Consider the following 13,066-nt stretch of genomic DNA (forward strand, 5'->3'; position numbering starts at 1 on the left):
ACCTCCCATGGCTTCCAATACCACCTCTATGCCGATGACACACAGATCTATCTCTCCACTCCTCAACTCACCCCTACTATCTCCTCACGGATATCAAACTTTCTGAATGACATATCGGTATGGATGTCACACCACTTCCTCAAACTTAATCTTTCTAAAACTGAGCTTGTTATATTTCCTCCTTCACGGTCCCCCTCCTGTGACTTCACCATTAATATCAACAACACAACCATTGGTCCCTCCACACATGCCAGGGTCCTGGGTGTAATCCTTGACTCTGACCTCTCCTTCAGCCCCCATATCTAATCACTGGCTAAATCCTGCCGCCTTAACCTCCGCAACATCTCCAGAATTCGACCCTTCCTGACTAATGACACCACAAAGCAACTTATTTACTCCTTGATTATTTCCCGCCTCGACTGCTGCAACTCTCTCCTTAATGGCCTACCCTTAAGCAGGCTATCCCCCCTTCAGTCTATAAAGAATGCTGCTGCTAGACTAATACACCTCACTAATCGATCCGTGACTGCTGCTCCTCTCTGCCAATCCCTTCACTGGCTTCCCCTACCCCACCGTGTAAAATTCAAAATGCTAACCATAACATACAAGGCCATACACAACATCGCCCCCATCTACATCACCAACCTCATCTGTAGATATCGCCCAAATCGCCCCCCCCACTCCTCCCAGGACCTCCTGCTCTCTAGCTCCCTTGTTACTTCCTCCCATGCTCGCCTTCAAGACTTCTCCAGAGCCTCTCCCACCCTCTGGAATTCCCTCCCCCAGTATGTCCGATCAGCCCCTACCCTGTCCACCTTTAGGAGATCCCTGAAAAGTCATTTATTCAGGGAAGCCTTTCCCACACTCACATAATTGTCCCTGAGCCACCACCATCAAATCATTCTTTGCAGCTATTACCTTTTGTACCACCACCCCCTCCCTTTAGAATGTAAGCTCTATGAGCCGGGCCCTCCTGTACCTTTTGTATTGAACTGTACTGTAATTGTGTTGTCCCCCTTATACATTGTAAAGCGCTGCGTAAACTGTTGGCGCTATATAAATCTTGTATAATAATAATAATAATAATGACATTGAAACCAGTTCTATAAAGACATGGGTTGACCAGTTTGCAGCAGCTCCATAAAGACATGGGCTAACCAGTTTGGAACAGTCCCGTAAAGACATGATTTGACCAGTTTGGTGTGGAGGAACTTGAGTGTCCTGCACAGAGCCTTGACTGAATTCTTTTGGTATGAATTGGAATGCTGATTTCGAGTCAAGTCTTTTCATCAGTACCTGACCTTAGAAATGGCCACAAATTCCCACAGATGCCAACCAAAATTTTGTGGAAAACCTTCCAAGAATAATTTAGGAAGTTTTAGCCACAAAAGAGGACCAATTCCATATTAATGGCCACAATTTTGGAATGGTATGACCAACAAACTCATAGAGGTGTGACAGTCAGGGTTCCACAAATATAGTGAATACCATTGCCTAGATAAATTAAACCCTTCACACGCATATTCACAAGCAGATCTTTAGCTTCTTAATACTATACAGGGAAATATGGTTACCTTCCCTACTGAATGACCTAGCTAGCAAGCAGTCAACCTTTGGCAAACTTAGCTTACCAATCCACAGGTCAATATTTTGCAAGACTGTATGACCGCCCAATGAAAACATGTAGCAAATCTTTCCATTAACACAATAACCACTTGGACTCAAAAAATGTCAGCTGGCTGCTGATGGCCTAGAAAATGATTTTCTTTGATTGTTTAAGGCTGAAATGTTCAAGTCACATGTACTGACTTCAGGTAAATGAAGAATTAGGAAGAGGCAGTGATCTAAAATTATATTTTGATTGAAGTGTAAGCATTAAAAATAAGATCTGATCATCACAACATAGAACAAGTTGAATAAAGGTTGCAAAATATATGTTAATATTGTTAATTAACCTCTGACTATGTAGCATATAATATGCAGTTATTTATTCATTAACAAATCTGTCCAAAGGTATAACCAGCTGACTGAATATGGTGAAGGAACCAATTGCCAAAATGGATTTTCCTTGGTGTGGATGGGGGGTCAAGCAAAAAAACAAATGATAGATAACATAGGAAGGTGTGACGTTAATCTCCTGAACATTCTCTCTGAAGATTCTCTTATATACAGGTCATGGTATAATATTGCTGAGCCCAACAGGTTCTTCAGTTCCAATCAGTGTCAGGAACATACCCCAGTATTCATAGACAGGTAACCCAGTCACCTTCATCAAGTCACCATAGAGGGTATTAAGGCAGATACAGTAATTGAAGAAAAAATATTCTATCCCCTTTTTGTATGTATACACTAATTTATGTTTATTTTCCCCAGGTATCAATATCGAATGTGGAATGAATCAAATTACAGTTTCCTACACTAAATGTTACATTGAGTTGTTGGGATTCAATACGTCATCATTACATCTGGCGGACAGTAAATGCACCGGGGTCATTGAAATAAGAGATAGAAGGTACATTACTGTCACCACACTGCCCAGGAGTGCTTACTGCGGAACAGAGCTGATGGTGAGTAAAAAAAAGACATAAGAGAGCTACAACATTTAAAAGTATTATTGTAGCATTATGGTACCAGGTATAGGATGTTCTCTGACCTCTTAGTGGACTTTGAAGAAAACACTTCAAGAGAGAAAACCAGGAAACTTAGATGGTGGGTACGTAGCTAGCAATGAAATTCCGGAGGTCTTCAGGGCAGAAAGTGAGGGAAAATCTTTCTAGTGGGGTCACAGAGCATTAATACATGTCAAAGAATGGAAAGCTTCACTTTTCTATAAATAAATAAATATATAATCATAATATGATTAGAGATGAAGATTCTGCCCATGTAATTAGTAAGGCTAGAAAGTTACTTCAGCCTAGGCTCCTCCCAGGCCATGCTCACTGGCTCATTTCACCCCACCCATGGGGCTTAGTCATAGTGGTAGACCTCTATGACTAAGCCCCATGGACAGAATGAAACATGTCAGGAGGTCCTGCCTGGGAGGAGCCTAGGCTATGGCCACTTTCTATCCTTACTAATTACATGGGCGGTTAGGAGTACAGCATCTTCGCATCTCATCATAATATAGCGGGCCGGAATTAGCACTACAGACTCCGCCACCTGGTTTCAGTGGATCACTGGAGCATAACTATCGGCGCTTGGAGTTTTTAATGGGGTTACCATGAAAAATATTAATATGGACTTACAGTACTCTTTAAATTTACTACTGCCATTACTAGATGTCCTCAGTCTTGGCACGTCATTCAATTTAGAAGACTGAGCATATTCTATGAGTTTAGGGAGTCCTGGACCCACCCACCTGAGGAGTTGTGACCAGGGCACCCTACAGCTCTTTGTAATGATGAAAAGTAGTGCTGACATCATCACATCAGCACCGCTTCTTTCAATCACCGGAGAAAGCCCAATAAAAAAGACAACACCTTGCATAACATGACTGATCAGAAGACATCTTTAAGTGATATGCACCGGTAGTTAAAAAAAAAATACAGCTAACGGGGCAGGAGGGGGGACCCATTGTGTAGGAGCCTATAGTTGGGATTTAAGCTTCTACTATGGACTTGTTTTTTTAACATGAAGGAGCCAAGATGCCATCTGACTGCAATACTCAGAAATGAAACCTCAAGCACTTCCAAAGCTGATCTCCTAATCAGGGCTAAGGAGGATAAAACATCTAAGATCTGGACCAGACAATAAATAATAATTTAGTTGTCTGCTTTAGTTTGGAAACCAAACTTTAGAATTATCAGCATCAAATTTTGTGTTCTCCTATTAATGTCTGGTCTAGATCCCACATTTTTGACCCTTTTAATCTGAAAAGAAGGGGGTGCCCACAACGCTTGAAACCCAGTGACAATTGTAATTCAAATATTACATTGGACCCTTATATGTGGAATGGAGCTTGTACCCATTAGCCTAAAGCCAGGCCACTGGCATCATCAGAAATCATTCTCAATGTGTTTCTCAATACAGATTTGCTTTAAATGATATGAATTTACATAAATATGGAAGATTATGGATGATGTTTTAGAAACTGTTTGATACTTCATTGAATCTACGAGGGAAATTTATTGTTTTTTGTATGTTTAATTTCAGGTAAATAGCAGCTATTTAACATACACAAACGTGGTGTATTTATCATCCATAGTCACCTCACTCACATATTCCACAAATATCTCATGTACTTACCCAAGAAGCATGGAGAATGTCCTGTGGTTCTCTACTATGAGAGTAAGGTAGAGTATGTCTAACTAAAATTGTGGGGCTGCTATCTCTTGGGAGGGGACTTGTTTTGTGAATAGCTAGTCAGGTAAATTAGAAAGAAAATACATTGCACTGTTCCTACAAGAAATGTGCCCCCCCCCATCCCTCACCCCCCCATGTTCTTGATCATTGGAGAAGGGCCCCTTTACAGTGTTGGTCAGTGGAGAAGTGCCCCCTTATGTCGATAATGAGTTGAGAAGTATCCCCTTAAATTGATGGTCAATGGAGAAGCGCCCCCTTACAATGGCTGTCAATGGAGAAGGGCCCCCCTTTTATTTGGTGGTCAATGTGGAAGAGCCCCTTACATAGGTGGTCATTGTAGATGTTCCTCTGTATTTTAGTAAAAAGTTGAGAAGTGCTACCTTATTTTTGTTGTTCAGTGGAAAAATCTCCTCTTATTGTATATTGGTACTCAGTGAAAACGTGTCCCCTTACATGGATGATCAGTAGCAATGGGCCCCCTTACATTGGTACTAAGTGGAAAAGATCCTCCTTACATTTAAGGACATTGATCTAACATTGGTGGTCAATAAGATAATTGGTAGTCAATACAGAAGAGCCCCCCTTGCATTGGTGATCAGTAGATAATTGCCCCCTTACATTGGTGGTCATTGGAAGAAGGGCTCCCTTAAATTGGTGGTCAGCGGAGAAGGGCCCCCTTATGTGGGCGGTGAGCGGAGAAGGGCCCCTTTATGTGGGCGGTCAGCGGAGAAGGGCCCCCTTATGTGGGCGGTCAGTGGAGAAGTGCCTCTTTACATTGGTGATCAGTCATAGGTGTGCGCAGCCAATTGCATTAGGGTGTGCGCCCCAAAGCTCAAACACACATGCGTGTGTGTGTATATATACAGTGTGTGTGTATGTATAATATATATATATATATAGCAGTGGGGTAATGGACAGTGTCAGTAGAGCAGTGGATGATTGGTGTCAGTAGCTTATTTTTTAAATATATTTTTTAATAATTCTTTTTTTACATTTTAATATTTTTTTACAATAATTTTTTATTTTTGTTTTTACTCATTTTTTTAGGAGCCCCATTGGAGGGCTTTGGTGAAATATCAGTGGTTTTGTCTCACTTTTGAGACAAGGAAAGTGACTGGGAACAAGGATTCCCCAATCCCTTTCTCTGCAGTCAAGTAGCAGGGGGGGACCTGTCCATCACAGGGTGATTAGGGTGTGCCCAGGCACACCTGGCTCACCCTTTTGGTACACGTCTATGTGATCAGTTAAAGAGTGCCCGCTTACATTGGTGATAAGTTGAAAGGTGTCCCAGTACATTAGCGGTCAGTAGGAAAATGCTGTCTTACACTGGTGGTCATGGTGGAGAGGGAATTTCTCATACTGATGGTCAGTAGGGATGAGCTTCGCCACTTCGCCGAACAGTGAACAATTTGGGGGTGTTCGCTGCAAATTCGAAAGCCGCGGAACACCCTTTAAAAGTCTATGGGAGAAATCAAAAGTGCTAATTTTAAAGGCTTATATGCATGGTATTGTCCTAAAAAGTGTTTGGGGACCCGGGTCCTGACCCAGGGCATATAGATCAATGCAAAAAAAAGTTTTAAAAACGGCCATTTTTTCAGGAAAAGTGATTTTAATAATGCTTAAAGTGAAACAATAAAAGAGAAATATTCCTTTAAATTTCGTACCTGGGGGGTGTCTATGGTATACCTGTAAAGGGGCGCATGTTTCCCGTGTTTAGAACAGTCTGACAGCAAAATGACATTTCAAAGGAAAAAAAGCCATTTAACCACTTGCCTACTGGGCACTTAAACCCTCCTCCTGCCCAGACCAATTTTCAGCTTTCGGTGCTCTCACACTTTGAATGACAATTACTCAGTCATGTAATACTGTACCCAAATGAATTTTTTGTCCTTTTTTTCATACAAATAGAGCTTTCTTTTGGTGGTATTTGATCACCTCTGGGTTTTTTTTCTTAGTTTCTGTGATAAAATTTTGCAAATTATTAATTTTTCTTTATAAATTTTGGCCACAATTTATACTGCTACATATCTTTGGTAAAAATAACCCAAATTCGTGGATATTATTTGGTCTTTGTGAAAGTTAGAGAGTCTACAAACTATGGTGCAAATCATAAAAAATTGATCACACCGGATGTACTGGTGGCCTATCTCATTTCTTGCAACCCGAACAAGCCATAAATGTACAAATACCCCCCCAAATGACCCCTTTTTTGAAAGTAGACATTCTAAGGTATTTAGTAAGATGCATGGTGAGGTTTTTGATGTTGTCATTTTTTCCCACAATTCTTTGCAAAATGAAGATTTTTTTTTTCCCCACAAAATTGTCATTGTAATAGGTTATTTCTCTCACATGGCATGTATATACCACAAATAACGCCCCAAAATACATTCTGCTACTCCTCCTGAGTATGGGGATACCACATGTGTGGGACTTTTTGACAGCGTGGCCACATACAGAGACCCAACATGCAGGGAGCACCGTCACGTGTTCTAGGAGCATAAATTACACATCTAACATGTTGACCACCTATTACACTTTTGAAGGCCCTGGAGCACTAGGACAATGACATGTGACACTGATGACAGATGGCACTGATACGTGGCACTGATGACACTGACGTGGCACTGATGACAGATGGCACTGATGACAGATGGCACTGATACGTGGCACTGATGACACTGACGTGGCATTGATAACAGATGGCACTAATATGTGGCACTGATGACACTGATGACAGATGGCACTAATACGTGGCACTGATGACATTTGGCACTAATACGTGGCACTGACAGATGGCACTAATACGTGGCACTGATGACACTTGACACTGATGAAAGATGGCACTAATATGTGGCACTAATGACATGTGTCAGTGATGACAGATGGCACTGATGACAGATGGCACTAATACATGGCACTGATGACAGATGGCACTAATACGTGGCACTGATGACAGATGGCACTAATACGTGGCACTGATGACAGATGGCACTAATACGTGGCACTAATGACACGTGGCACTGATGACACGTGACACTGATGACACGTGACACTGATACGTGGCACTGGGGATGGATGGCAGTGGGGAGGGATGGCACTGGGGAGGGATGGCACTGGGGACAGATGGCACTGGGGAGGGATGGCACTGGGGAGGGATGGCACTGGGGAGGGATGGCACTGGGGAGGGATGACAGTGGGGAGGGATGGCACTGGCGACAGATGACAGTGGGGAGGGATGACAGGAGACACTGACGACTTTTTTTTCAGTTTTTTTTTTTTACACACACCGCTGCAGCGGTTCGCTCTCCCTCCTCACACGCTGTCTCTGTGTGAGGAGGGAGAGCCGGTGATGAGAGAGGATCTCATATGTTTACATATGAGATCCTCTCTCATTGGCACCGCCGATCGCACTGTAAATGGCCGCTGTCATTGGCCATTTACGGCAATCTGTGACTGGCTGTGTCCAAGGGACACAGCCAGCACAGAACTTCCGCGATGCGCATCCCTGGGAGCGAGCATTGTGGAAGTAAACAGCTGGACGTCCAGGGACGGCCGCCCGGCAGATAGCGTTCGCGCTGCAGCCGTCTTTCGGCTATAGCGCGGGCGCGAAGTGGTTAAAACTACTCGCGGCTATTAATGAATTGCCGGTCCGACAATACACATAAAAGTTCATTGATAAAAACGGCATAGGAATTCCCCACAGGGGAACCCCGAACCAAAATTTTTAAAAAAATGGCATGGGGTCTCCCTAATTTCCATACCAGGTCCTTCAGGCGAGAGAGCGCCCCCCCTCCTGAACCATACCAGGCCACATGCCCTCAACATTGGGAGGGTGCTTTGGGGTAGCCATGGGAGGCTCCTGCTGTATGAGGCGTCTTTGCTTTAACAGTTATTTTATAATTGAGGGTGGGCCCACACTGATGTTCCCAGTTGACCCCGCCCCCTCTGACGCCCTAGGAAAGCCATAGGAAAGTCCCCATGCATGAGAGGGGGCGGGGTCACCTGGGAACGTCACGGTGTGGCCCCACATGCCCTCAACATTGGGAGAGTGCTTTGGGATCCCCCAAAGCACCTTGTCCCCATGTTGATGGGGACAAGGGCCTCATTCCCACAACACTTGCCCGGTGGTTGTGGAGGTCTGCGGGCGGGGGGCTTATTGGAATCTGAAAGCTCCCTTTAACAAGGGGACACCCAGATCCCGCCTCCCCCGTGTGAAATGGTAAGGGGGTACAAAAGTACCCCTACCATTTCACAAAAAAAGTGTCAAAAATGTTAAAAATGACAAGAGACAGTTTTTGACAATTCCTTTATTTAAATGCTCTTCTTTCTTCTATCTTCTATCTTCCTTTGGTTTCTTCCTCCATCTTCTTCTTCCTCTGATCCTCTGCTTCTTGCTCAGGTGTTCTCGTCCGGCATCTTCCTCCGCGGCGTCTTCTTTCCTTCTTCTTCTCGGGCCTGCCCCGCATCCATGATGGGAGGCTCCCGCTGTGTGACGCTTCTCGTCTTCTGACACTTCTTAAATAACGGAGGGCGGGGCCACCTGGTGACCCCACCCCCCTCTGATGCATGAGGACTTGACGGGAACTTCCTTATGGGTTTCCCCGTGACGTCAGAGGGGGCGGGGTCACCCGTTACGTAACCGGGTGAACTTTTATGCATATTGTCGGACCGACAATTCATTAATAGCCGCGAGTAGTTTTAAATGACTTTGAAATGTCATTTTGCTGTCAGACTGTTCTAAACACGGGAAACATGCGCCCCTTTACAGGCATACTATAGACACCCCCCAGGTACGAAATTTAAAGGAATATTACACTTTTATTGTTTCACTTTAAGCATTATTAAAATCACTGCTCCCGAAAAAATGGCCGTTTTTAAAACATTTTTTAGCATTGATCCATGTCCCCTGGGGCAGGACCCGGGTCCCCAAACACTTTTTATGACAATAACTTGCATATAAGCCTTTAAAATTAGCACTTTTGATTATTCATGTTCGTGTCCCATAGACTTTAACGGTGTTCGCGTGTTCACACACATTTTTTGCCTGTTCGCATGTTCTGGTACAAACCGAACAGGGGTGTTCGGCTCATCCCTAATGGTCAGTGGTGAAATGTCCTTTACATTGGTGGCTAGGGGAAGCCTAGTTACATGTGGTAGGTTGGAAGGGGAACCTAACACAATGGAGCTCTTGGAGTGGCTCTGCAATAAAGCGTATGCATGTCTTTCTAGAAAAATTACCTACCTAAGGGTTAGCAAGGACAACATTTTACACACAGTATATGGTGATATTACCGAATATTACCTAACCAGCTTTCTGAAATCTACAGAATGTCATGGTCCTGTTGTTATTGCCATCAAGGTGACAGAAGTGTCTAATGCTATAATACTGTTTTGCAGTGAGAGTAATCTAACCCTCGGAGGATCTTCATCGTATGCGGTCAGAATGGGCATCTTCCAAGATTCTAATTACACCATTCTCTATGAGGACCCAGGAGGCTGGAGAAATACAAATGTGCCTTTATACGTTGGGATAAGTGTGAAAAACGAGACTCCTTCTACAGCCGTGCTGCTTATGAAGAGCTGCCTTCTGACTACTACATCTGATACATATACTGCGAGATACAACGTCATCAGTGGCTAGTAAGAGTTCTTTTCTCCAACTATAAATTCTGAAGTAACATCTGGCTACCTTTCTATGGCCTTCCAAACCATGTTTCTTTCCTTGGTATAAGCGTCCCTTAATGCCTTGCACAGCAGTACTGAGACTATTGAAGAGAAGGGCAGGAATCAGGCAATCAACAGGCTAGAGTTAGTCCAAGACCAAATTTAAAGTAGTACTCAACTTCCCTCCCCTGTCTTTTTTCCCCTCTTACCTGTAATGCTGCATTCTCTTCAAAACACATACTCACCCACACAGGAAATTCAGCATTGTCCCACCCTCAGTTTTCTGTTTGTCTGATATACACAGGCTCCTGCACCGCCATCTTGGTCCTCTTCATCTGGCTGCCTCTTCCAGGAGCAGGCAGGCAGCCATTGATGGTCTTGCACCCCCCAGCCACTCTGTGTGCCTGCTCCTGCAGCCTTCTGGGAGTTGGGATCTAAAGTGGGGATGGAAAGTATTCAGACCCCCTTAAATTTTTCACTCTTTGTAATATTGCAGCCATTTGCTAAAAGTTCATTTTTTTCCTCATTAATGTACACACAGCACCCCATATTGACAGAAAAACACAGAATTGTTGACATTTTTGTAGATTTTTTAAAAAAGAAAAACTGAAACATTACATGGTCCTAAGTATTCAGACCTTTTGCTGTGACACTCATATATTTAACTCAGGTGCTGTCCATTTCTTCTGATCATCCTTGAGATGGTTCTACACCTTCATTTGAGTCCAGCTGTGTTTGATTATACTGATTGGACTTGATTAGGAAAGCCACACACCTGTCTATATAAGACCTTACAGCTCACAGTGCATGTCAGAGCAAATGAGAATCATGAGGGCAAAGGAACTGCCTGAAGAGCTCAGAGACAGAATTGTGGCAAGGCACAGATCTGGCCAAGGTTAAAAAAACATTTCTGCTACACTTAAGGTTCCTAAGAGCACAGTGGCCTCCATAATCCTTAAATGGAAGACATTTGGGATGACCAGAACCCTTCCTAGAGCTGGCCGTCCGGCCGAACTGAGCTATCAGGGGAGAAGAGCCTTGGTGAGAGAGGTAAAGAAGAACCCAAAGATCACTGTGGCTGAGCTCCAGAGATGCAGTCGGGACATGGGAGAAAGTTGTAGAATGTCAACCATCACTGCAGCCCTCCACCAGTCAGGGCTTTATGGCAGAGCGGCCCGACGGAAGCCTCTCCTCAGTGCAAGACACATGAAAGCCCGCATGGAGTTTGCTAAAAAACACCTGAAGGACTCCAAGATGGTGAGAAATAAGATTCTTTGGTCTGATGAGACCAAGATAGAACTTTTTGGCCTTAATTCTAAGCGGTATGTGTGGAGAAAACCAGGCACTGCTCATCACCTGTCCAATACAGTCCCAACAGTGAAGCATGGTGGTGGCAGCATCATGCTGTGGGGGTGTTTTTCAGCAGCAGGGACAGGCTGACTGGTTGCAATCAAGGGAAAGATGAATGCGGCCAAGTACAGGGATATCCTGGATGAAAACCTTCTCCAGAGTGCTCAGGACCTCAGACTGGGCCGAAGGTTTACCTTCCAACAAGACAATGACCTTAAGCACCCAGCTAAAATAATGAAGACGTGCCTTCACAACAACTCCGTGACTGTTCTTGAATGGCCCAGCCAGAGCCCTGACTTAAACCCAATTGAGCATCTATGGAGATACCTAAAAATGGCCGTCCACCAACGTTTACCATCCAATCTGACAGAACTGGAGAGGATCTGCAAGGAGGAATGGCAGAGGATCCCCAAATCCAGGTGTGAAAAAACTTGTTGTATCTTTCCCAAAAAGACTCATGTCTGTATTAGATCAAAAGGAGCTTCTACTAAATACTGAGCAAAGGGTCTGAATACTTAGGACCATGTGATATTTCAGTTTTTCTTTTTTAATAAATCTGCAAAAATGTCAACAATTCTGTGTTTTTCTGTCAATATGGGGTGCTGTGTGTACAATATGGGGGGCTGTGTGTACAATATGGGGTGCTGTGTGTACAATATGGGGTGCTGTGTGTACAATATGGGGTGCTGTGTGTACATTAATGAGGAAAAAAGTGAACTTAAATGATTTTAGCAAATGGCTGCAATATAACAAAGAGGGAAAAATTTAAGGGGGTCTGAATACTTTCCATCCCCACTGTATGTATCCCAGGTGGCAGCAGAACCAGGGACAGGACATTCTGGCCTAGGCAAAGGCATAGAGGTGGGGCCAAAGAAAAAAGAAAAATACTGCTTGGAGAAGGGAGAGTGTTTAAACATTCCAATGTAATTATCTCCCTTTTCAGAGTTAGGTTGTGCTTTAACTGTGGTGAAGTCTACTAGAACGGTCTTGATTTGGCTTTGCCATCACAGGAATAGAATTAGAAATCAGAATTATAGATCCTTTAGTAGGTGCACATAGCTGTATTTTAGCTGACTGGTATCATCATTTTTGTCTTTCAACAGCTGCCCTGTTCTCAATGACTCTACGCTACATGTGGAAGAGAATGGAGTCTCCCTGCAAGGACGTTTCTCTCTTAATATGACTGAGTTTGCTGGAAATTACATCAAATATTCTATAGACTGTCAGATAATCTTGTGTAATACAACATTGGGGACCTGCAGTCCGGTAAGTTGGTTTTTGACACGCTGACAAATACATAAAAATTGTGTGAGTGCTTTACACGTCTGTCTTTTTATATCATCTACAGAATTGTTCCCAAACAGACCCCGCAATAGTGGACAGCGGCATCGACATCACCAATTTAACATCGGGTGCTCTGTATAGTGATGGTAACATTTTATCTTTCTATAAGTATTAGATTGTATTACAAATATGTGCAATGTCTCACCAAGTACTAAACATAAATGCATTCAAAAAGAAACATCTCAGCATTCTTTGGCAACACTGTATGGTTTATTGATGATTTACAATGCACAATATATAGAAAATTCAAGAAAATCCACATTTTAGAAATGGCTGGTTACGTAATGCATGGTAATTCTGGTATGATTTTTACAAAAAAATGTAAATGCTTTTAATTTTTATTTCAACTAAAACTGTTCATTGAATTAGAATACAAATGTGGTAATAATGATGATGATAAAGTAAA

At 43.3% G+C, this 13,066-nt stretch overlaps 1 protein-coding gene across 1 annotated transcript in view; it reads left to right on the forward strand.

The window, feature by feature from the left end:
* Positions 1–12,775, forward strand: part of LOC141147455 (uromodulin-like) — a 32,379-nt gene extending 19,604 nt beyond the window's left edge. The window contains exons 6-10 of the mRNA XM_073634692.1: positions 2,374–2,567; positions 4,153–4,292; positions 9,700–9,942; positions 12,420–12,582; positions 12,665–12,775. Of these exons, the coding sequence (XP_073490793.1) occupies positions 2,374–2,567; positions 4,153–4,292; positions 9,700–9,942; positions 12,420–12,582; positions 12,665–12,775 (851 nt within the window). The remainder of the gene's footprint in view (positions 1–2,373; positions 2,568–4,152; positions 4,293–9,699; positions 9,943–12,419; positions 12,583–12,664) is intronic.
* Positions 12,776–13,066: the final 291 nt, after the last annotated feature.

This window comes from Aquarana catesbeiana, linkage group LG06, assembly GCF_042186555.1.
Source record: "Aquarana catesbeiana isolate 2022-GZ linkage group LG06, ASM4218655v1, whole genome shotgun sequence".
In the NCBI taxonomy this organism is placed as follows: Eukaryota; Metazoa; Chordata; class Amphibia; order Anura; family Ranidae; genus Aquarana; species Aquarana catesbeiana.